This window comes from Notolabrus celidotus, chromosome 16 (assembly GCF_009762535.1).
Source record: "Notolabrus celidotus isolate fNotCel1 chromosome 16, fNotCel1.pri, whole genome shotgun sequence".
In the NCBI taxonomy this organism is placed as follows: domain Eukaryota; kingdom Metazoa; phylum Chordata; class Actinopteri; order Labriformes; family Labridae; genus Notolabrus; species Notolabrus celidotus.
This window is the reverse complement of record NC_048287.1, coordinates 19,245,536-19,271,107: the sequence shown is the minus strand read 5'-3', so window position 1 is coordinate 19,271,107 and position 25,572 is coordinate 19,245,536. Positions and strand designations below refer to the sequence as shown.

General features: G+C 42.7%; 1 protein-coding gene across 2 annotated transcripts; it reads left to right on the top strand.

The window, feature by feature from the left end:
- The first annotated feature begins 1,742 nt into the window (after nt 1–1,742).
- Nucleotides 1,743–25,572, top strand: zbtb10 (zinc finger and BTB domain containing 10). Of its 2 annotated transcripts, XM_034704928.1 has the most exons (5): nt 1,743–2,685; nt 10,234–11,260; nt 17,331–17,396; nt 21,218–21,393; nt 22,435–25,572. In XM_034704928.1, the coding sequence occupies exons 1-5, from the start codon at nt 2,008–2,010 to the stop codon at nt 22,714–22,716; spliced, it is 2,229 nt and encodes a 742-aa protein (XP_034560819.1). In that variant the 5' UTR covers nt 1,743–2,007; the 3' UTR covers nt 22,717–25,572. The 2 variants fall into 2 exon arrangements, with proteins under 2 accessions (XP_034560819.1, XP_034560820.1); XM_034704929.1 differs by lacking the exon at nt 17,331–17,396.

Below are 25,572 nucleotides of genomic sequence, written 5' to 3'. Positions count from 1 at the left end.
TGGAACGTGTGGAGATAAATGGTGAAGCTGATATCAGATACATCCTCATGGTGAGGGGGGGGTTTTTTGTTGTTTTTTTTTGCTTCAATTTTTCCATGCTCACATTAAAATACCAGTTAGTTAGTTAGTTAGTTAGTTAGTTAGTTAGTTAGTTAGTTAGTTAGTTAGTTAGTTAGTCGTATTTCAGATTTTGTTTTTGAAGTTGCCTGTGACGTACTTATGTGTGAATTAAACCATACAACTTACTTTAGAGAAATATATATATCCTAAGGTAAACTAAAAACATAATGCTATAATAAAGTGGGTTGACATTAAATTGGGCTATCATGCAACCATGATGAGATCACCTCACTTTCTGTGACCAGAAAGATTACAATCTTGTTTATACTCATCTGAAAGCATTGTAGTGGCAACCCCAATCATTAGTACCTGCAAGTCTACATTTTTAAACCAGAGATAAATGTTTTTGAAACACCCCTTCCTGTCACTTGTAGAGGAATCATAATTGTAAAACTAAACCCAGTGGATACGTCAAGTTAATAGTTTATGTTATAATGAGCCTGGGCAAAAGATAGATACAGGACATGTTATTCCTGCCTTGGGAGTTTAATGATTACAGCTGGATAGACACTCCCCAAGTTATTGCAAGCATGGGTTAATTCCCACTCTTGTTCACACACTGTGTGCAAAGCCCTTAATTTGACAGAGCTGAAACTGTACACCTAACTATGTCAAACATCACACATACCCAGTGAGAGGAGGAGGGATAAGCGTTCACATGAAAGAGTGCCACCTGCTGGACATAATACTGATAACAGGGAACAGAAAAGGATTGAGACACATGTTGATATGTTGGAATATCATACCATAAGCTATAACGTCTCATTGGTCTCAAATCAGAATGATCAAAAATCACATGACTTTACCAAAAAGTCACAAGTGTTTCTTGTTCTCTAAATCAAGTTATCATTTAACATATATTTCCTGGAATTCGATTTTAAGACATGTGATATCATTGTGACATTCATTCTTCATAATGCATGTAAGCATCGAGACAGAAATAATTAGTCAAATCGAGTGTTGAGAATTATGTGACAAAACATGATATATTGTGGTGTATCACAGAAATATTGCTAATAGTTCACACAACGCCTGTATATATTCTATTAATAATAATAATAATAATAATAATAATAATAATAATAATAATAATAATAAATTTTATTTAGAGGCGCATTTCTCGGCACTCAATGACTCAAGAATATATATATATATATATATATATATATATATATATATATATATATATATATATATATATACATACTGTAGGCAGTTTTTAAACAGATGTGTTTTGAGTTCTGATTTGAAATGGGGGAAAGAATCGACTTGTTTAACGTTTGCCATACATATAAAGGCTGCTTTATATATTATCCCATTTTACACGAAATATATACATTTTCGAAAACTAAATTAAAATTGACTTTTACCTTGTCTGTTTTAAAAAGTAAAAAACAATCACCATCGCTGCTTTTACTACAACCACATTTAGCAAAGAGCTAAAGTGGGGCACACAAGTTAGCATTTATGCCAGAGAAGACAAGACAAGCCAATGGACATAAAAAGGCATGCGGAAAATGGTTGCAGCCTTTAAAACACAAGACCCCTTACTGTTCAACAGCACCCCCATCTTCCTTTAAAAGCCGCCCCTTCCCTGGCTAACCCCCCCTTTCTCTGCTCGAGGTGCATTGTGGGGAGGAAAGTCGTTGCCATTCGACCTCTGCGGGGCCTGCGCGGACGCAGCGAGAACCCTGAAATTCATTATGCGTTTAAAACCTTTATTTATTTCCGCATAACCTACATACTCTCACCGGGAGGGCCACAGCGGAGGAAAGAAACGACGACGGGCCATCTCTTTCGGAACATACAGCCTATACAATCACGTTATATCTGAGTCGGAGAGGAATACTGTTGAGAAAGTGAAGCTTCTAAAATATATTAAGAAAAATGTCCGGTGAGAGAAACCGCAGGTCGCTGGCTTTCCGAGGAGGTGGATTAGCTGGGTTAACGGGTTCCAGCGGTATCGGCGGGGGGAACTGTAACAGCTGGGAGGCCCCGGCCTGTCAAGACCGACAATTTAACGGGAACAGGCCGGATCAGGAGGAGGACAGGGATCTGGGGGCTAAAGGATCATCGCAGAAGAGAGTGGAGGGCGCTGGGTCTGTCAGCGATAGCACGGAACCCGAGGCGGAGGAAGAAGAGGACCCGGAAGGGGGGAACTGGGCAGCCGGGGACGGCGACGATCGTGTCGGCTCGGGAGAAGGGGAGGACGGGTCCAGGGAAGGAGGGAGTAGCTTGACAGTGGGGAACGGTCCTAACAACACGGACGGTCAGGAGTCGGGAAGCGGTGCCACTGGAGGCGAGACGGGCTCCAGGAAATCTGGTGTGGAGATGAGACCGCAGACGCTGCTTCAGAAACACTCATTATTCCACGCTTCGTGGTTGCAAGAATTTCCATGGCTTAAATTCTGCCAGGAGACCGGACTTATGTCCTGTTCTTGGTGTCACAACATTGCCACTAAAAACAGCGACGAGCTTGTTAAAGGCAGTCGCAACTACAAGCGGGCCTTGCTGTTGAGACATCACCTGTCTGCTGAACACGGGAGAAATGACCCAACCAAACAGGTAACGTTGGTTCAAGTCCGAGACGAAAACCTACGGAGCATTACACCTGCAATACGTTGTCACACCGTATGTCCTTCACTGTTTTGTCTTTTATGATAGTTTTGATAACTTTTTAACACAACGAAAGCGAAAATAGGCCATTACCTAAGCTTCACAATCCTCCTCCTGGCTGATTAGCTAGCACCAGCCGGCTAACGTGAGCTAACCACTAGCATAGCCAGAGAGCCGCTTGTAGCTCTCTGTCTGCCCGGAGGTGGGTGGCCAGTGACGGCAGTGGAAAGCCCCCTTGCTCCCATGCTAATGTCGACCAACCTGGTTAGGAAATGAGATAACACCCTAAAACTGTTTTGCAGCCTGAACGAATGCTTGTAGTTAGTGTAGGCTAGTGTGTAAAAGGTTTCTCCTGTGCCCTCAATCTAACCCTTCAGTCAAATCAGGGGCACAAACCTGCTCCAGCATGACACCTGCTACTCACTACCACACCGGAGCCCTTTATTTGTAAGGGAATCAAGTACATTTTACGAGTATTCGTCATTTTTGTTCCACAGGAAAGTCACTAATAACTACAGTTGTAGTTTTGTAAGATACTTTTTATATATGTCCCCTTTGTTGCACGAACAGCTGTCTTGATTGCTAGCATGCTAGAGGTCACACAATGGCAAGAAAAGCTCGACCCTATCAGCCTTTGGGGAACCGCACCCCTTCCCAACCCCCCTCCTTCTCCTGGCCTCTCTGGCAGTACTGCTGGCTCGCAGTCCCGGGTGACCTCTGGCGCATTTCTTCCTCCTCCACCTCCTCCTCCCTTTTGGGGAGCTAAATTAGAGGCATTGTGTTAGAATGACCCCCCAAAATCCATAGTTGGTGTCACTTGCAGGGCTGGACAAGAAGAGGAGGAGAGTAAATCATGTTGCCTGGAGCTTGACAGCTTGCCTGGCCCAAATGCAGCCCTTTGAATAGGCATGAATGAGTGAAATAGATGTCAGTAAATAGAATGACATGGCATCACCTGACCCTGTCCTCCACATATTTCTGGCTTAATGGGCTCCTGTGTTCTACCTTTGGGGGATATGCAAGGATGGAGGCTCTGTCCTAACAAGAACAGAGACAATCCTGACTGACTTCTTATTTCGTGGGTAATCCAGCCCAAGCTTGAGATGGTTATACAGCTACTGACTGTATCACGACATTGAGTACTGAATTATTACAAAAGACCAAGCCTTTATTCGCAATATCTTTATTGACATGCATGAGGCCTTTTATTGGTTCATTATTTTATTGCAGTGTATGCTTCATTTCTTGAATACTCTTTCAGAGACCTCAGAAAAAAAAAGGGAATGTGTACTTCCTCGAACAATTTGTTGTCGGAGGCCATTTCTCCATCTATCCTACAAAGGATTAGAAAATAAAGTGTGTTTTTCGAGCATTAACACATCCAACCAGCTTTCCTGACAGTGGTCTGAGCGGTCAGTGGAATTGAGAGTGGGCGCTATTTGACTCTGATTTGTGCGAGAAGAGGATTGGGCTACCACATTTAGTTCCTTCCCTTGCACACGCAATCACTAATCAGAATGACTTAAAGTGATCCACTAACTTGTATCTCTAATTGGTAAAGAGAGCTGTAGGAGTGGATTAGGGGCTTGGTGTGGCTTTTCCCTAGCAACAAGGACCCCAGACACTGTACTGAGAGGTTATCCAGGCCATTTCCTTGTGAAGAACATAGCCTGGAACATACAGTCCCATTCCTGAGCTATTGGAAATGAAAATAAGATTGCTTTTGCTCCTTCTATTTATTTTTTTCATGTTCCTTTAGATAATGCTTTTCTTTAAGGACTGTCCTTTAAATAAAATCTTCATGCATATAGCGCTGTAGAAATAATGAGTAGCAGTGTATGTTAAGTAAGGCAGCATTGTGAAGCAGTACATTAAAGGGGAATTATAGTGTTACGAGGCAACCTCTTGTTCTATTCACCCATTCCTGACGTTAGTCAGGCCTCTGCTGCATTCGTTAAAGCTAACTCAATTAACCATAGCACACCAGGGCTGCTGTGGTGAATGTGGGTCTCCATGGAGAAGGGGTCCGTTGTCCTTAATTGTCAAGACACTGTCTTGTGCTCAGATTGCTCTCTGTGCTCCCTGGCAAAGGTTAGGATGAGGCTAAAGTAAGTCATGTAGCTTCCTTAAATCAAGAATAAAATTGTATATCTGGGACCTTTTTTAAGTCATGGTGTTTGTGGGGGAACATTTATTCCTTTGTGATCAAATTAGTGAAAGGTCATAAGTCAAAGCTACAGTGGGAGTCGCAGAGTTGTCTCTTCATACAGTGAATCTTTTTATATCTGTTCTTTAAAATGTGTCATAATTCAGAGGTACATTTCAGTATTGCTACATAAAGAGGTACATTTTCAGTTCACTCCAGCCGTGGCTGATCTCTCTCACTCACTTCCCTTTTTGGTCTCTTTCTTGTATATTCTTTTTTTTAATTTTTTTTACCTCCTATAGGAAATGAAGTTTCTACCAATGATGTAAACACCTGTTCAGTAAACCTCTGCACTCTCCAAGATGCATACAATCAAGACCAGTACAGACTCAAAGGCTAGTCCACAAGATCCAAGTTGCCCCATTAAGTTTGACAGCCAAACAAATGTTTTACCTGCATGACTGTGGTCTAAAAGATGTGTAAGATAAGATAACTCTGAATGGATTCCCTGGGGTGGAATTCAAATACAGGGGAGCATTTCAAGTTTTCCCTCTCTCCCAGTTGTAGTGTAGACAAACACCACACTCATTGTTTAAAGTGCGTCTCCCCGACTGGGGATGGGGACCCCACCCATGGGGATCTGGTGTCTGCCGGGTAGATGGGACTTTATTGGGGGCCACAGGTCAGGGGAATGGGGTGGAGTGGAGCCAGAGGGAGAATTCTTCTTGTTGATTCCTCTAACCCTCGTTCCTCTCCCCCAGTCCACCCCCTGCTTTTGCCTCTTCTGTCAGAGCATTGTTAGGAGGCCGGGAGACACTCGGTGCGGCCCTCCCACACCTTAGGCCAACACACACAGCAGTATTGTTTCGACATCTGGGGACAGACGAGGTTGGGTGAAGAGAGGAGGGGGGGATTGAGGGAAGGGTACAGTGGATATGGGGAGTTAGTGGTGGAGATAGCCTCAGGGATGGGCTGGTCATGGGATTTGTTTGATAATGGTTGTGGGGGTTAGATTAGTGAGAAGATGGAGGCAAACGTGTGCATGAAAAGTAAACAAAAACTGGCTCCAGTGGGTCATTATGTCGTATGGAGGAAGTGCTGTATCGCATGATCTGTTAGAGATGTGTCTGACTGTGGCCAATGTGTCAATGTGCTTGAATCTTTGAGCATCATGGTTTGCTCTATCCACCTGTAAATCAATTTCTTTTGGCCGTGTTAGGCTTAGATCAAAGGCTTCTTTGGAACTCTCCTACCTTTTTTTTCTCCCACCTTCCCAGACTCTGGCTCGGGTAAAAAGCAAGCCACGTCATGATTTGGGGAGGTTGATATTGTCCCCACATTTTCTCTTGGCTCCGGCTGGTTTTTTGCCTCCAGCATCTGCTGTGCAGGGTTGGTCTGCTGGTTCTCTAAGCTCCCAGCTCACACGTGGCACATCTGGGGAAAGGATGATGCTGCTGCCGAGGCCAGTACAGAGCAACTTATCCAGTACCAGGCTGTCCTAGCCTGACTCCAAAAAGCACACACACACCCTCTAACAAGCTCTCTCACACACACACATGCATTGTATCAGAGCTGCTGGGCACAGTCTTACCTCTCTGGCCCAGTGCCTTGCTGTGTGTAATGGATAGAAGCTGTGGGGAGTCATGGGGTTTGAGGGGTGGGTAGCTTGTGAGTTCTAATGATAAAGCAGCTCTGCACATACCCAGGTACAAGGAGTTTGAAATGTGTGGTATTTTAAGTATATTTGCACTGTTTGTGTTCATCCTGAAGTCTTGTGGTTTGGTCAGCTTGATGAGAGTATTTCAGATTATCAGAAGGGGAGAGTGTTCAGGTGTGTTCAGACAGAAGGCAAAGCAGATACTCGTAAAAGACCACCTATGCATCTGTTTTTGGAGGGAGTCAGTTTGTCTGTGTTCTACATCTGTATGGATCCAAAGAGAAGATTTAGCTGCGATTTAATTCTTACAAATAGGTCAGGCAGATATAAAATTCACCATATAATCCTGCATTTTTATTGCTACTAGCAAGTCTCATATTGGCTGCATACTAGTTTACTACAGTGATGATATCCCGGAGTAAACGTGGTTTGCTGTGATATAATAATGAGAGACGGGTCAAAAAGATTGAAGTTTCAAGAAAGCTTTATTGCCAAGTGAGCTCACACACACAAGGAATTTGACGTGGTGAATGGAACACTGGTACTTAACAACAAGACAGTAAGGACACAACAAGACAGTAAGGACAATAAATATATAAACCTAAACACAAATCAAAAAGTTCTAAATAAAAATACAATCTGTACAAAGGAAGGTAATAAGTACTTTTAAGGACATGAAATAAGTTAAATTAGCCTAAGCCAGAGTGCACATTTAGTAGATGAGTATAATAATAAATTATGTTATGGAATAAGTTACAATATTGCACATGGTTATAGTAGGGATAGACCGATTATCGGCGCCGATATTCAGCATTTTGACTCATAACGGCATCAACCTTTTTTTAAAAATCCGACGGCCGATAAGAGATCAATTTAAAACTGGGTTATTTTGGCTCTGATGCAGCCGCGCCTCTCTGTCTGCTGTCACTACACCATCTGATTGGTTACACCCAGAGCCACGGTACGGGCAACAGCCAAACAGCCAATGAGAAACTGCAGGGAGAAATGGAACGCCAGCTAGGCTACCGTTTCTGCAGACGGTGTCATTTCTGCCACATGATTTAGCAAATTTTTAAAGATTCCATCCCGAGCACTCACTTCTGTTTAGGTGTACGCTCCACTTGGAATTTTTTCAGTACTTTAATTTGCCACCAGAAAGTCCATTCGATTCTGCACTATTTACGGCTGCAACACAGAAGTGCTCTTCCGCCTGCAGCAGTTCCAGCTCCAAACATTGCCTCCTTGACTACTATTAATTGGTATCGGTATAGGCCCTGGATAAAACATATCGGTCTATCTCTAGTTATGAGACATTATATATAAAAAGATGCTGAAATCACTATAGCATGATGCACTTTTGTTAAAAACCTAAACTCGTCCATTACAGAGTCTGCAAAGAACTTTTAAAAGCTTGTTTTTTAAAAAAGAGGTTGATTCTGACTAATTCTGATGCAAACATTAGACATCAGGTGAATATCTCACTTAAAAGTCCTGATTTTTTTTTTTAACCAGTACAGATTTGTACGGTGATGTTCGGCAGAGAAATATATTTTCCTTTTTGTCCACACACACCTTTTTAGACAAAAAAAAAGTTGAAAAAAAAACTGCATGACAACCCACAATCTCACTCCAAAGCTTATCTAGCCCCCGCTGTCATTGCACTCCCACCCTTCAAATTAATATATTCCACCACAGCACTCAACGTGATGACCATTCCCCCCTCACAGTCTTTGATGTGTATATCAGGAATAATTTTTCTCTGCTCTTGCCATCCTCTTCACCTCGCCCTCGTGCACCCTGCTTCCTTTTCTATGCCTGCTTGTGGGACATGCTGTGTAATAAGAGAGTGAGTGCAGAGCCCTTTCACAAAGACCCACAGTGAGTGGACAATGAGCCTCAGGGAGAGCACGGACCATTGTGAAGGCTAAAATGGGGTGACCCAACTCCTTCTCTCTTTGGCTCTCTTCTCTCCGGCCCCCCTCTGCTCCACATTTTCTCCTCGGTCCTTTTTCTCGAGGCTCAAGGTCTCGCTCTCTCAATCTCTGCCTCATGCTCTCACTCGCTTTCTTTGTGCGTGTGTTATCAGGCTTTTTTTCCTTTGTGCCCCGACCATTCCTCATCTTTTCACACTTATTTCTGTCAGCTCTGTTTCTACATTTTTTCTTCTCAGAGTCCAATTTAGATTTCTGCTCTCTTTTCTGCTCTTATTTGTCTGCCCACCTCTTATTTCATTCAGCCTGCAGTCCCCTTCTCTCTCTCTCTCTCTGCCTCATTCAGCCTCTCATTTCAGTCCATCCCATCTCTCCATCTCTCCCCCTCCAGCTGTGGTGGAGGATGATAAGCCCCCCTATACTATCCTGTGTGCCCAGGCTGCCCTGGACAAGAGCTGCAGTGTGGAGGGAGTAGGGGTGGGGGTGGGGATTGGGTGGGGACCTCAGAGAAATGGATTTAATCTGAATTACTCGAGCTGAAGCCCCAGCTGTGTGTGTATGTGTAGGCAGCTTGGTTTCTGTGTGTGTGTGTGTGTGTAGAAGAGATGGTGGTGGGCGGGGGCAAAAATGCAGGGCTAGAGCAATGTGAATTATTCTGGATTAGGACATCTGCTGTGCAATTCTAAAATGAGCCAGAGATGTATGCTGCAGCAGGAGTGTGCGTTTCCAGTGTAGAAACTGTATTGTAGACGTAGATGCATGCTTGCTCTTTATGCATTTTCAATTTTAGGTCTGGATGTGTATTCGTTGATTTGTGTTAAAGAGCTGAGCCTTAATGCGATTGTAAAGACTTTTCATACTCTCCCTTCTCCTCTGCCCCGCTCTGTACCAGGCTGGCCCTTTGCCCTGTTAAGACAGGGGGGTGGCGGTTCTGTGCTGTTGCCAGTCCTCCCCCAATCCTATAGCTCTGCTATCCAGCTTTGTAAGCCCTCTCTTTGGTCCAATAACCACCTGTTTTATATCTCCCTTTCCTGATAAAGATGGAGTTGAATTTTACAGTACAGGCGTTTAACTGTATGTAAAATATTTTGTCTTGCAAATCTGCTTTCTAAGGATCATCTGAAGCCCATTCTCTGCTGTAACTGCAATCACGTCTGAAATGATGCCCTAGAGTAGTGTGTATAAGAAATCAACTTCAGCACCGAAGGAAGAGAAACTACTACATTGTCAATCAATCCAGATGAAGCGTAGACCGGACTAGAGATGTATTGTTAAGTTGTGAGTAAGAGCGATCACCTTAGTTTGAAACACTGCTTGATATAAAAAGAAACATGTACTGTAATTGGATGTATCCGTCCTTATCAGGAAATAATCTTTAGTGAAATACTCTTTATAAGTAATATAGTAGTCTTTTAGAGTTCACTCACATGTTGGACTTACTGTCATATTTTTTATATGACTGGTTGTGTAGTTTCGGTTTGATGCAGGAAAGGAATTGATCATAGGGTTATGTAATTTGACCCATGCCTAAAAGTAAACACGCCTTTCTTTGCCTTTTTTCCCACCTCCTCCATAACAGGAGCCTGTCAAACCTGTTTCACCCCCAGGGCAGGAGTGTCAGTGTCACACTGGGAACCCCTGAGGGCATTTGTGTGACAGTATTCCTGTATGGGGTGTTTGTGCTGGATGATGTTGATAACACAAGTATCAACACAAATCTTCTGCAATAACGTTTTTCTTTCTTCCTCTCTTCCACATAAAAGGAGATGGTGAGGCCCTCAGACAACGCCAGCCCCTCCACTATCAGCTCAGAGGAAGACTACCGCAACAAGCCCAATGAGAACTCATACTGTTACCAGCTTCTTCAGGAGCTGGACAAGCAGCGCAAGAGCGGCATCCTCTGTGACGTCAACATAATCGTCTCGGGTCAGGTGTTTCGCGCTCATAAGAACATCCTGGTGGCGGGCAGCCGCTACTTCAAAACCCTCTACTGTCTGACCAAGGGTGAGGCCCAGGACCAGGCCACAGTCACACACCTGGATGTCGCTGCTGTGCAGGGCTTCTCAGTTATCCTTGACTTCCTGTACTCCGGGAATCTGCTGCTCACAAGCCAAAATGCCATAGAGGTGATGTCTGTAGCTAGTTACCTCCAGATGACGGAAGTAGTACAATCATGTAGGGCTTTTATAAAGGACGCCCTGAATATCAGCATCAAGCAGGAAGCCCCTGACTCAGTGGTCGTAGACTACAACAAGAGGCAGACAGTCGCCAAAGATGGACAGAGAGGACTGGACCGAAAGCCAAGCAACTTCTGGGCCACTAGCATCCTGTCAAAGCTGTCGATCAAGGCAAGCAGCAACCAGGGAAAGGAAGCTTTGGAAGAAGACGAGGAGGGCAGTAGAGTGAAGGAGGAGAACAGCGATATAGAGGTGACTGTGGTTGGGAGTGAGGGCTGTGCCCTGATGACCCCCGGAGCCTCTGGTAGCTGGGTCCACCACAACGACAACTCATCTGATTCAGCAGAGACCAATGAGGCGCGGGCTGCAAGCGGCCAGGTATTCGTCTGGAACGAGCCGACCACAGGTGGCGCTGCAGCAGCCCCCGCAGCAATCAAAAGAGAAGCACCAGATGCTGCGGCTGGAAGCGGGCGGAGGAAAAAGCAGACAACCACGCGGCGTTTTGTGTACAACTTTCCACCTGAGCCTGAAGAGGGATTCGACGAGGGGATGTTCATCCAGCCTTCAGCCTCCTACCCCAGAGAGGACTTCTCCTCCCTCTCAGAAAATGCTGGTATGACACACACTTTGAATCCCAAATTCACCCCACACACCCACCCTGAACCCTTTCCCATACAATACATGTATAGCTCTCACTGTAACCTAAGCATTTCTTATTTCTATTAAGGCGTTTTTTGACCGCAGGAACATTACCCCATGAACTACGTGCGTTTCGACCGGAGGAACCAGGGTCTAAATTTAGTTCAGGGGTAGATAATCTCCCCCCTGAAAAGCCCCTGCTTGGGGGGTAGTACTTTTCAAAGGTCCTGGGACTTTCGGTTGAACGTTTCGGTGTTTGTGGAGTTTAAACAGTTGTTGAAACACAGAGGGAGTTCCTGGGAATGCATACTGGTTTAGTTTTTATTTAAGATTTCAAAATATTATTTAATATAATTTTTTTCCTCCATGCGTCACTGGCCTGATTTGCACAATCTACTCGGGACTTCAGCCCGCGGTCGAAACGCAGACAACAATGTGGGCGCAGGAACCTTTTAGTTCCGGGGAAAGTAGTTTTGGAGGCTAAAAGACCCCGGAACTCTTGGTCGTAATGCACCTTTAGTCACGCTGTGCCTTCACTGTCATTACAGAAGGAGACTCACTTCAGAGGTAGAGAGTTGCATGCAGAACACTTGTGACCAAACACTTACAGAAAACTTTAATATGACACAACAGACAGGGCTTCAGCGTTGCATTTTCTGCACTGGTGTATTCAGTCAATCAATCAATCACATCGTACATTTTTAAGTAGCCTCCAGTGTATCTAGTAGCATGACCAGGGTCAGAGAACAGTGACAGTTTGCTCTGTGCTGTCACCTCTGCAACTCCTTGTTGTGCTGCAGTTATGTGATTACATCTGCAAACTTTGCCTGAAGCTACAGCACGTTTGGGACTTTACAGAACAATTAACAGTCCCGTCAGGTAGCATCATTAGCTATGCGCACACCTCTCCATTGCCTTCCTGCTTAAGCTAAATGTTGCTCGTGCAAAACAAGACGTTACACCCGATGTTCTAACTGTTTTCTGTAACTTGTTTATAGAAATGTAGTGATAATACAATAACGTTTCACACATGTATTTGTCATGTAGTAAAAGTCTGCTGGTGTTACCAATGCCAGTGCCCCCACCATGCATTTCTAATGATTTACCCACCAGGGAGGTCAGTGGGTTTGAAGAGGATAACCCTCTTGGTCACGTGACACAAGTATTTGATCCTCTGCTTGCAGTCTGTAAATTTTGAATCATTTTAATCTAGTGCTGGAAGATTGCACTGTTGTTTCTTTAGGGTGGCGTTGCCTCATTTATATGATTCATCTGTGGCCATGTAGTGCCATATCTGATCACGTTACATCCATGATTACCGTGGAAGTGGTTTAGTGCTAACAAGCTAAGCAGTGGCAGATCACAGTGGGGAGCACAGGCATGATCGCTGCTTTCATGATGCAGTTATTGATCACATCCCCTGCAAAATGCATGGAGTTCAGCTCTCAAACAGTATCAGTCAGCTAGCACCTAACAGCAGGAATGATCGCTTATAGAGCTTTTAACCTGCTGTGCACGGACAACAAGGAAGTCACTCCAAGCTCTGTTTCACTAATCACTACAGAGCAGGGGGGGGCGGGGGGCTTACAAAAATAACACCCACCTGGAGTGCTTTGTGGCCACAGCACTACTCAGACTTGTGCTGTGTCGTACTTCAGATCAGTGTCCTCTAATGATACAACAAACAAATATTCAAAATGTGTTGAAGAGGGGATTGAAATTCATGTATTCATAGAATGAAAATGTCCCAGCCTCTTTTGCTTTGAGACCCGCTCTGAATCCCCGGGTTTATAAAATCACTAAATAAATGAAAGCCACTTTTAAAGGTCAGAGGGATTCAATCAATTAATTTTCAAATCTTGCTTGTTAGAAATTCTTCACTCCTCCCTTTTCTCTTCTCCCTTTGACAACTCCCTCTTTCTGTCATTTAATCTTCCCATCCCTCTGCCCATCCAATCCACACACAGCGAGCACTCTTAGTAATCTCCCCTCGGCTCCAGCCTTCTCCTTCTGTCAGCCCCATTAAGCTTGGCACTCCATGTAACCATAATGATATCACATATTAAGTGGAGTGGTATGGATGGGAGCAGGAGCAGGAGGAGGTTGAGGAGGAGGATGTGTGGGTCCACAACATGTGTGTAGAAAGAGGGAGAGATCTACATTTTGTGTGTGCGACAGAGAGAGAGGAGACCTCCCTAATGCAGGCAAATGAAGAAAGCCGGGGAAACATTTCTTCCCCCAGGCCTCCCTAAATGCACTTGAATGCTCTGAGTGCCTTCAACTCCTCGTAGGGCTCTCATAATGTGTGCATGAAGTGATCCGGGGTGTTGTAATGGCTTAGAGAGAGACGCTCGCTTAAAAACAGAGTTTGTCTCCACACATGCATGTCTAACTTTCATGTACACTATGTTTCCAAACAAAGGTATGGTTTAGACTTTAAGTAGACGGTTTGTCACTGTAAAAGCTTTCACGGCACCTGTTTACCACTAAGTTATAGTTCAGTATCTATTAGTTTGATTCATTCATACACTTTACATTCTTTTAGTTTAAATGTAGATCAGGCTGTGCGTGACATCACACTGATTCTGGTGTAACCATGGACTGTATATATAACGGACTTAGTATCCGTGACTTCACCCGTCTGTTCCTGAGCGCTTTTTTGAAGCCAATCGACGGCGGCAGCCGTATTGGAAATGCAGAACTCAATTGGGCATAGTGTGACATAAAGGGGCGGAGTTTGAGCCTCCTAGCCAATAGCTATGTGTTCCTGTCCAGGAGTCGCGTCAGTCATGTCCTTATTTGGGCAAAAACTCGTAATCTTAATATCTTCTGAACCATTGCGTTAGAAAAAAATTCACCCCCCCGTACAGTGTGTGCCGATAGAGAGATTAGCTGAGTAGACCCAAGCTGTTTTTTGATCCAGGCTGTAAACATGTTTATTAATGCTGTAAAGATCGTCTTTTTTGAATTGGTGTCTATGTGGTTTCCGGTGTTTCTGTAGCCAGCCTCAAGCGGATTCTCGATGAATTGCAGTTTACAACACTTCCGCATGACTGGAGGTTGCCGCTTGGGTGTAATGAGGGATTTAACAACTATAAATTTACATATGGAGTAGTAACACTATCCTAAAAGTCAGAGGCCCTGCACTTTTACTCCTATTTTAAGGATCATGTTTTGCTACCCTTAGAATACCATTGTCCCCTTTTAATAGAGTCATCACAAGTATGCTTTCTGAGGTTTTTGTGTCTGCAGTTATTGTGTCTCAGGAGAGTGGCTTCCAGTTGTGATGTGGCAGTAAAGTTTAGGCTGACTAGGGAAGATTTGAAGATTTGAAGATTTGACACAAGGGTTTCTTAAACAAATTGTACCCTGTCCGTCCACTAATGGCCCCTTTTCACTACACAGTTCCAGCCCGACTCAGCTCTACTCGACTCTACTCAGTTTGGGTACCTTTTCCACCAGCCCGAGTACCGACTTGCGGTGGGCGGGGTCGTCATAACACAGCTGCGCAAAACTGCGTTCACGTCATTTTGAACGCGACACAAACGCAACAATCACAAACAATGGAGGACATGGAGGCAATGGTGTACTTGCTGCTCGGTCTGTGGCTTTTTGTCACACCAAGCGAGAGAGGAAAGCAAAAAAGGCTGGACCTCGTCAACGGACCACAGAGACATTGTACAGACATTGTACAGTGCTGATGTTGTTTTTAAAAAATGGCGGGTTTGATTCCTGTGTCGGGCGTCGCGCTCATGACTCTTCAGTGACGACATTTTCTGACCAATCAGTGGCCGGCAGTCCGTCGACGTCACCTTTTGGTATCGGCTCAGCTCGCTTGGAACCAGAGCAGAGTAGGTACGAAAAACTGGTATCTGGTACGAGGGCTAAGACGGGCCGGTGGAAAAGGGCCATAAGGCTCAATGAGAGACCAAACAACAAGAGCCACATGTTGGCTAGTCATTTGATTTGAGCTCCCTCTCTCTGATGCTCACCAAAAAGTCCTTTTAGTTTTGTTAATGTTAAAGTGAAGACTTTAGAGCCAAGTCTGTGGCTTATATGTAAAGTGAACACTGCTTAAAATCAAGTTTTTCATTTATGTGTCTTCAAATGATGTAAATTCTTAAAGTTTTAAACATAATAGCTTATAACACCTGTCCAATATCTGGTGGCGTGTAGGCTAGATATTCTTCAAGTGTGTCCCTAAATGTACTTTCTGCACAATCATGGCGCATGCAGTACACAGAGAGATGTAAATGTACCATTTCCAAACAGAAAGTCGTTTGTCAGAGGTTTCCATAATTTGTATGTTCAGTTCCCACAACCTCTCTGTCTCTCCTCGGGCTCGATCGGTCCGAAACTGCATAAAGTGTCCGTTTGTTGTGGCTCGCTCTGAATATATGTGTCACATGATGTCTCAAGTTTTAGTTACGCTTTGCTGAAATATTGCTTTCCATAGCAAAAATGAGAATGCGCTCAGCTATTAGTCATGTCTACTGTGGGTTATTGGATTATTCAATTGTTGTTGATAGTCATGCAGAAGGGACAAGGAGGGTTTAGAGTTCTACTTGTGGGCATGACCGCACACCAAAGCCCTGATTTGTTATTGAGATGCCCTCTCTCTAACTATGAACCCCTCTCTGTGGTCATTTTCCTGCATGTTCTGTGCAGGCTTATGAGCAGTCATCCACCTATATTAGCTGTCCTAGTTTCCCACAGTGATGTCATTTGTCTGGCTTTCATGTCGCTTCAGTTTGATCTGTGCAGTCATGCTCCAAACATCCTACCCCAATTTTGCGATTCTTTGTGCCGCATTGGTTCTGGACCCTTAAAAACACGCTTGTTTTTATGCATTTCTTTCATAATCTTCAAGAGACAGTTTTGAACTAGTTCAATGGTAAGGATAGCAATACCATGACTCTTGTCATTAATGATTCTTCTGCTTATTGTATACTGGGCTCATCTTTGAAATGACAGATAACTTGTTGATAACTAATTTGAAATGACAGATCTCATCATAGATCGAAGAGTCTGAGATTTTAAACAACCCCCCAAAAATCAGCTTAAAATTTGATCATTAGGGAAATGGAAGATTTTAACATTTGCAAGACTTAAACCCCAACATTCCTAATACACATTAAATCTAAAATAAGATTTTTTCCTCAGCCACATGGTGGAAATCTAATTTTTTAACAGACAAAGTGAAAGGTTTATGAGTTTAAAGCCACATTAAGTTCTGTGTTTATAGATCTATAAGTACTTTGCCGTTGCTGTCTGTTCTCATGATGCTCGAGCCCACGGCCGACACTCCTGGCCAATAAATTCTTGATTCTTCTCCAAACACGACTGTTGGATTGTTTAAAGGGTGGGTTCTGCACACAGACGCACAGAGCAGGTGGAATACATTTGCATGTATACGTGCTCGTCTCTGTTGAAGCACAGAAACGCACACACCCACAGTTAACTTCCCCCAATCCCTGCGAGGTGCAAAGCCGGCGGGGGCTGTCCCTCCCCTCCCTAATCCACTCTAATGCACTGGGGCTGTCCTCACTATTCCAAATATTGACCCAGGGAGAGTGAACACACACACACATATACACACTCAACGGGGCGTGTCTTTAATAGGCTCTAAGCGCTGATGCTGGAGGAACTGGACACACACACACACACAGGTGCTCACACACAAAAGCCAAATGTAAGCTGAGCCGGTGTGAGGACTCAGCTCTCCTTCTCTAATTAACCCCCTCCCTGCCGGAGCCATGGGTCCATCATTAGCTTGTTGCTCTAGCCTGGGGGGCATGCTGAAGTGTAGGGTGGGGGGTGGCACAGTGCTTTACATCTAGCAAGGCCCTGTGTGTGTTTGTTTGCCTGTTTTGTTAACTGAAACCTCCATTGTTTCATGTGGGGGTCGGTTAGTTGTGTACACGCAGCGTTGTGAAGGTGTGCACCCCCCCTCAGGCTCTCAACCACCTCTCTTCTTTCTTTCTCCCTATCACTCCTCTTGTTCTCCCACCTCCCCCCTTCTCCCCCTTCCCCACCTTTCCCAGAGCTGGCCAATCAGATCCAGTATAGCATCATCCAGGACTTACAGCAAGGAGAGTCCTGGGAAAATGGTAAGACGCCGCACTCTCTAGCCTACAGCAAAACCCCCCCCAAAAAAACCTGCCTGCTTCTGTGAAACTTTAACCAAAACTCATTTTCTGAGTGTGAGCAGTCGGGGAAGAGAAAAGGCAGACACGCCTCTCTGTTTAAGGACTCATGATCAACACATTTCTCTTTGTTGGTCAGTTATAAAAAAAAAAGACATGGAGGTGACTGCCTGTCAGCAATCTGAGTCATTATAGGCCAAAATCACACATTTTCCAGGCATGCTTGAAGGGAAAGCAAATGTGTCACTTCAGTAGGTAGCCATTCTGTACAGCTCACTAGACTGGGTAGACCACTATCTATCCCAAACACTAATAAGCATTTAGTCTAGAGATGCACGATATTGGATCATAACAATCATAACAAAACCCACAACCAGGGCAAAATTTGGCCAATTTCACAATTGACATAGTAAGTAAACCTAACCTCTGTTCACAGGGAACATGTGAAAAGTGCAACTGTACAGCAATTAAACCCAAATTAAATAAAATGGTTTACTCTTTGACAGTAAATGTGCCTAAACAAGTCAGCTACATGTACCTTACCGACTGCTGCTTAAATTCTAATGTAACTTAAAACATGAGCCCAACATGTGTGCAGCAGCCCATTTTTTTACCGGTTAATTATATTGGCGGATATCGGCGTGTTGGCTGATATCCGATAGTTCATTTTAAAGCCGATATTGGCCGATACCAATAATGTGCCGATAACATCATGCATCCCTAATTTGGTCAGAGGCAAATTAAGTGTATATACATATTAAAAACAGCTGGCATTGTGATATATAAACAACTTTTTTGTGCAGGTGTTCACTTAGTGGACATCAGGTACCCACAATGTTGAGATATGTTGAGAAAAATAATATAAATTGCAGATGTTGATGAAGCTACTTTTTTTTTTTTTTAACTCCATAGAGAATCAAACTCTTGAATTAATTGGAATTAAGTTTGATTGACACATTATGCAACCTAGAAGGCACAGGAGCAATCTTAATTAAATTCATCTTCAGTCTGGTTTTTGTATAAACTAGCCATATCATACAGCTGTTCTGAGCTTATATTGCTGTTGATTTTATGGCTGTGTTTAGTGTCTCTCACAAAGGTTTCCATCTCCTATATGTCGCACGGCACCTGCTTCAGCTGCCCCTTATTCAGACCGCTCTTTGACTCTGTAGTCGGAGGCAATGGAGTACCTTCAACAGCTGGAGACGAGGGCTCAAATTGAAAACATCTACATCTTTAACAGTAACCTCTCTGGTGTAGATTTTGCATAAAGACTTGTCTTAATTGGCTGGCTCAGACTTCTCTATTGCTAAAACGTTCCTCAGCGGCTGTAGATGGATTTGTTTTCCAGAACAGTGCTCGATACAGTTGGCCTTTTTAAAAAGCAGAAACTGCGATTTCCCCTCAGTACTACTCCGTGTCTGAATTGCCAGCTCTTTTCTCTTCTACAAGGTGCTACTTGGCAGTATACAAGACACACACATACACACACACACTCACCGTGAATACACAGGTGACCTGTTTCTCATCAATCCCCCCTCCACCTCCCCCCTATAGCAACCTGCCCTGACAACGCCTCTGTTGTGTGCTCTCTGTGTCAAACAAAAGGCCCGACCCTGTTCCCCGACTCTCTCTCTCTCTCCTCTCTCTCTCTCTCTCTTTCTCTCCCTCTCCCTCTCCCTCTCTGACCAGCACTCTATGTGGAGCCTTTTAAATCAATACATTGCTCACTTAGTTGTAAGGCCAGCTGTCCCCCGTAGCTTATGAGCATTAACATCCAAAGAGAGTTAATGAAGACATCGCTGGTTTGAGGACGTCTTCATTTTTTTCTAATAAGGAATACAATTAAAACCACGCTATTCCTCACACTGTTTTTATGAAGAAGAATGATAGCCAAGCTTGATGGATGATTCCCTATGCCACTGTTCTTATATAAAGATTCTTTTTTTAGCTTTCTATAGTTGCCGGATGTTCAGAGCTGCTAATATAGTCAATTTTCCTCTTATTATCATCTAACACTACACTGCACCATTATGTTCATAATGCAATGTCACAACACGGTGGCAGCTTCTAGTTTTGCATTCACACTGCATGAACTGAATCCATGGCCCTTTTCGAAACGGCCTACTATTCTAGCAGTACGTACTGATTTGGCCAAAATTCAGTATGTAGTAAGTAGTATGTAAACAAGAGTAAAATCTGCAGTATGCCAAAACTCCCAGGATGACTACTGATTCAGGAAAATTTCACAGGATGCATCGGATCAGTCTGCCTCGCGTACTGGTTCCCACAATGCACAGCGCTCGTTCCGCTTTTTCTTTTCTCTTCTTTTTTTGACGGGGGGAACTCAGTTTTTATGTGCTGTGAAAATTATAAAATTCCATATAAACACTTCTTAACTTTTTAAATCCTAAGTGATGCTAAAGAAGCAGTTTCTCCATCTGCTTGGCTGTTGTTTACTTTCACATTCCGAAACTGGAAATTCAGTGACGTCTGGCCCAGCGTACTGCAACACAGATCGAATAGGACAGTCATACTACATACTAAATTCAAACGCAGTATGTAGTAGGCAGTATCTACTACCTTCTGCATTTGTAGGTAGTATGTAGAAGGCCGTTTCGAAAACAGCCCATGTCTTGTGTGTCGTGTATTATTCTGTCACTGCAGACTGTTATTTATCAACAGTTACACAGCTGGTTGTAAAAGTTTTCATGAGTATCACAGTAATAAGTTTGTATTTAATGTTCCCTAAAGGAGCTGCTTGTGTACATTCATTTATGGTTTCTAATCCTCTCTAATGGTTCCCGCATCCTAACTCAGTGATTTGATAAACAGGATATTGGTTTGTGACACACCCTGCTCTCATTAGTGGATCTATAGATGCGTATGTAACTTTTATGATGATTGCCTTGTTGCATCTAAAGTTTGATCAGCTGTAGACTTACGTTATTGACTGGAATATAAGACAAAGTGTCTTAAAGTACATCTGAAAATGTGTAACAGTCGTAGATCTAGACCTTTAAATGCCAATACTAGTTCAGAACAGTGGACAGCGCCACTTATCTGTAAAGAGAGGGTGTGCCACGACACGTTGATCGCCTGGAACAAAGTGACTCAAACTAGGTCAAGTTAACCAATTGAAGGGGAGTTATGATGCCAATTTTACAAAGATGGGGAGCCCAAAAAAGTCATCCTAAAAATGCTAACAGTCAAACAAAATTTGTGTGTGTGTGTGAGATGTTACTGACGATGAAGTCGAAGGTATGCCCATTACCAGTGCCGTCATCCAGGGTTGTCATGTATATGGACCAACACAGGACTCCAGTAGGGGGCGACAGTAGCTCAGTCCATAGGGACTTGGCTTGGGAACCAAAGGGTCACCGGTTCGAGTCCCAGTATGGATGAAGTTTGGCAAGTGGACTGGTGGCTGGAGAGGTGCCGGTTCACTTGCCTGGGCACTGCCGAGGTGCCCTTGAGCAAGGCGCCAAACCCCCAACTGCTTGGGGTGCGCTGGTTGATGGCAGCATCCTCACTCTGACATATCTCCCTAAGTGCATGTCCACTGCATGTGTGTGAATTGTACGTATATACCAAAAACTGTGCGTGAAGCATGAATGAAAAATAACATGAGTGAAAAAATTGAATTTCCCCCTGGGGATTAATAAAGTAAGTTCGTCCTCTTCAGTGACAAATGTTAGCTGTGTTTTGTAAAGAATTAAAGTAAGATACACTGGGTAACTAAGTCTGTCTCATTCTCACCTTGTGTACTGTGTGTCTCTGTCCAGGAGAGTCCTCGCACCTAGCCCTCAATAAGCTCAAGTGCCCCCACTGTAACTACATCGCCAAGCACCGGCGCACGCTCAAGAGGCACCTGATCATCCACTCGGGCGTGCGCTCCTTCAGCTGCGACATCTGTGGCAAGCTGTTCACCCGCCGTGAGCACGTAAAGAGACATTCCCTGGTGAGTCCACATATGCACCCGCTCCTCTTCTCTCTCCTTAACGTTGTGTGACGGGCCTCCACCATCTTCTGCCAAACGCTGCATGAATGTGTTGGCCACCCTCACATCTTGGCACTCTGCTTCATTTTTTGTGTCTGGCAGCTTTCTGCACAAGAGAGCAAACGCAGAAAGATATTTTTAAAGGGAGACATTTTTGGCTATGAAGTGTGTTTTCTAGTGTAGGGAGTATCTCCGAGTCTCACACAGAGTGGTACAAAACAAGAGGCTCATCTTACTTTAATACGCTTTTTAAAAATGAGGCCACACTTGTAACTGTAGCATCTCTGATTTCTGGCTACATATTTGTATAAAGGAATAGTTCAACATTTGGCTTCTCTTCTTTCACTCGCAGAGGCTTAGATGAGATAATTAATACCACTTTCCTGTCTCTGTTAAAGATGAAGCTGCCATAAGCAGATTAGTGAGCTTAGCTTAGCATGAAGACTAGAGAAACAGGTGGAACAGCTAGCCTGGCCCTACCTGCCTATTAGTGATTTAAGGTCCATGTATTAGCATGTTGTAGTTCATTTGCTACAGAACCAAGGAAAAACACACTTCAGTCTCATCTCTTGCTTCTGTTTTTGCTAAACTTACTGGCTCCCAATGTTAGCAAAAAATAGGTGACACATTTTGCACTCCAGTACTTAAAAGTGGTTAAAAAAAATTGTTATTTTAACAATTTCAAGTACTGGTAAGAACTGTTTTTTTAATGCTAAGCTAGGCATCTAGTTAGCTTAGCATAAAAAAAAAAGTGTTTAAACATTTCATTTAGTTTTTATTAAGAAAGTGTTTCAATAAAAATGTTAACACATTTTTTTAATATCATGCTAAGCTAACAGGCTGCTAGTGGTAGCTTCATTTTTAGCTAACAGAGAACAGTCAAGAAAGCAAAAAATGCTTTTCCATAATTGTGGAACTATTCCTTTAATTGTTGTTATATCAGCACTGAGAACGTTCTTCATCTAACTCAAGTGAATGACTCCTCCCTCCACCCTCTTGCAGGTGCATAAGAAGGACAAAAAGTACAAGTGCATGGTGTGCAAGAAGATCTTCATGCTTGCAGCCAGCGTCGGCATCCGTCACGGCTCGCGGCGCTACGGCGTCTGTGCGGACTGCGCCGACTCGCACCAAGCTACTCAGGAGGGCCTGGAGGGCATGGAGTTTCCTCGCGACGAAGACTTCGAAGGTGAGGAAGTGGAGGACCTGGAGGGAGAGGAACCCACCGACAACGACCAATCAAACTGGGGTGAGAGCAACGCCAGTGCTGCCCCAGAAGAGGACTAAGAATTTGAACAAGCTTGAGAAACAAATTTAAAAAAGTTGATGTTTAATATATATGTATACAAAAACCTAGCTGGTAAACAATCAACTCCAAAGTGCTATCAAACCTTGAGGTTACTTAATTGTGCAAGTTTAATGACAAAGAGATGGATTTGAAAAGAAGAAAAGCTTTGGTAGAGTGGGAACTCCAAGATGTACAGATTTTATTATGTTAAAATGTGTCCAACTCTGGGCCCAGTGCCCACAAGAGAAAGAATCTAATGATGAATAATATGATGAATCAGGTTTTGGTGATGTATTTTTATTTCCTGTTGTTGGGGGGAGAGTTGGGTGGGGTGATGTAGTTTCTTGAGTTGGGTTAGGCCAATCATCTAAAAAAGCGAAATGTTAATTATTTAATTTATGAAGAGAGGTTATAATGGTCTTATCAAATGCTATAATTTTATCCTGTTTTTGTCTGCAGGCAGAGGCGCAGTGTTAGCTGTAGCTTGCTGCACAATCTGAAAATATATTGCAAGGTGCTTGTGCAAAGTACACAGAAGAAGAGCATTATTGTCCACAGGAAGATTTTTAACTTGCTTTGTAGATCATGTTTAGATGCGCTAAAGATTATATTATTCTTTTCTCTCTTTTTTTTTTTCCTTTCCCTGCGCAAATCTTGGAACCAAAAAATCTGTTTTGTGACTCTAATGTATCTCAGCCATATTTATGATTAATTTAAAAGGGCTGTGATATTGTGCCAAACAGACCGCACACCAAGATTAAGCAGGAACAAAAACTACTGAAAACGCTTTAAAGAAAAAACAGACAACGTGAGTTTCTCTCTTTTTTTTTTCTAAGCGGGGAAAATATTGATTAAAAAAAAAGCAAAAGTACAAGGGGAAATGTTGCTAGCTTTATACAAATCACGGCGTCACAGTAACACTTTATTATTATTAAACAAAAGCATTTGACTTTCACTTAAAGCTTGAATTTTGCCAAATGATGAAACGTTTGGTGCTGTAATGCTTGTCGCAGAATACTGGACCTAAAGGCTATATATGATGTTTATAATCATAAAGCTTAAACTGACTCAGTTATACATATATGTAATCAGCTCGTACTATAGAACACTGTTGTGCTACGGCGACTATCAGGTATGCTTTGCCATTGTTTTTAAGCTTTCAATTTTATTTAATGCACACACACACACACACAGACACACACACACAGACACACACAAACACATACACACACACCATTTTGTAGAACTACCGGCAGTACTTGTTTTTTGACATTTAAGGACCTAAGTGGACATCAACACCTGTATGCGTTTGTTTATATTTGGTACTGAGTAAATACAGTTTATATATTTAAAATCACTTGAACCTTTTGGTTGTTTGGGGGAAGCAGTTGTGCAGGAAATCATGACGTGTGATATTTAAAGTCTGAAAGAACTCCATTTTTCACGTGTAAAACGTACAAAATGTCATCGGTTTAATTTGATGTAAGTTTGTTTTTATTTTTAATTTTATTTTTAGGGTCTGCCAGGTAGAAAAACACTTTGTTCCACAAAAAGTGAAGCTCTATGGCGCCTCATAGACATGCACTTAAGTTTGTGTTCATGAAAATAATTTTCTTTTATGTTTCTTGGCTTCCCCTAAAGCGGGTCTGAATGGAACTATATAAAAACTGTTGTGTCTTTCTTCCAATGAGCAACTTTTTTATTAGACTCTTTGTTTTTTTTGTTATTTAATATTATATATATATTGACTCCAAATGCAATCAAGACTGTTAATTTCTATTTGTCCAACCAAAATTGTTGTTTTTAATTATTGTTGAGATATAATGTATGAGAAAGCCAGGTGAAAACTTGCTTAGTGTAGAAAATCCTTGCTTGTGTCTGTAATTGTCGAGATTTTTAAATGTTTTTATGCTACAGAATCATTCACTTTACCTTAGATGCATATTTCGTTTTAATTTTGTCCTTTTTCCACAGATATCTCTTCTCTCCTTTGTTCTTTCATTAAGCACATATTTTCTAAGGAAACACGGATTGTTTGCGGGTCAAAACCTTGGAACAGCAGTATCTGTTCATATGCAGTGGATTATACAGTATGTATTGAAGTGCTAATGATACAGAAGATGTGTAACTTCCCTTTACTCTCAGTGGAAGAAGATATATTTTAAGTCATAGAGATATCCTGCCTCTTCGTGTCACTTTTACCTTCAAATCACTGTGGAAGGGGTAATATTACACACATATATATATATATATGTTGAGAATATATAAGATAAATATATATATATATGAAGAATATATTATTTAACTAGTGGATTTAAGTAATGGAACACATTGACAGTCAGCTTTGGACCTCCTGGCGCTATGGTTTATTTCCGTGAACTTTAACCTTCCATTTCCTGTCTCTGTTCACGCTGTGTGCTCGTTCATCACACCATCCTGTCCTCTTGTTTGTTCTTTTGATACTATTTACCATCCTACTGATTTTACTGTAATGAATGAAACTCAAAACGTTGATGTATCATTTTAGATTTTATGCTGTATTTGTTATATGGACAAAAAAACACCAGAGCAAAAAACACTACAGATGTCAAGCAGAGGTTTTTTTTCCCCAGCTGTATTTTTTTACGCTGTCGCAGATGGTTGTATTTTTCAATCTCTTTCGAACTTTAACAGTGATGCAAAACTCGGGCCGCGCCTCAGTGCCCTCTGAACACAAAGCAAATTCAGGTTACTCTTTTTACGTTTTTATCAAAGGTTTTCAAAGATGGAACTACATTCTCCTTTTTTCTGTCTGAATTGTACTACTGTTCCTCTCTATACTACATTTTAAGAATAAAACTTTGATATTGCTTTAA

Coding starts and splice junctions, on each gene's coding strand:
- zbtb10 (XM_034704928.1), top strand. CDS start 2,008: ATGTCCGGTGAGAGAAACCGCAGGTCGCTGGCTTTCCGAGGAGGTGGA. Junction 11,261..17,330: donor CTCCCTCTCAGAAAATGCTG/GTATGACACACA, acceptor CACCTTTCCCAG/AGCTGGCCAATCAGATCCAG. Junction 17,397..21,217: donor AGGAGAGTCCTGGGAAAATG/GTAAGACGCCGC, acceptor GTCTCTGTCCAG/GAGAGTCCTCGCACCTAGCC.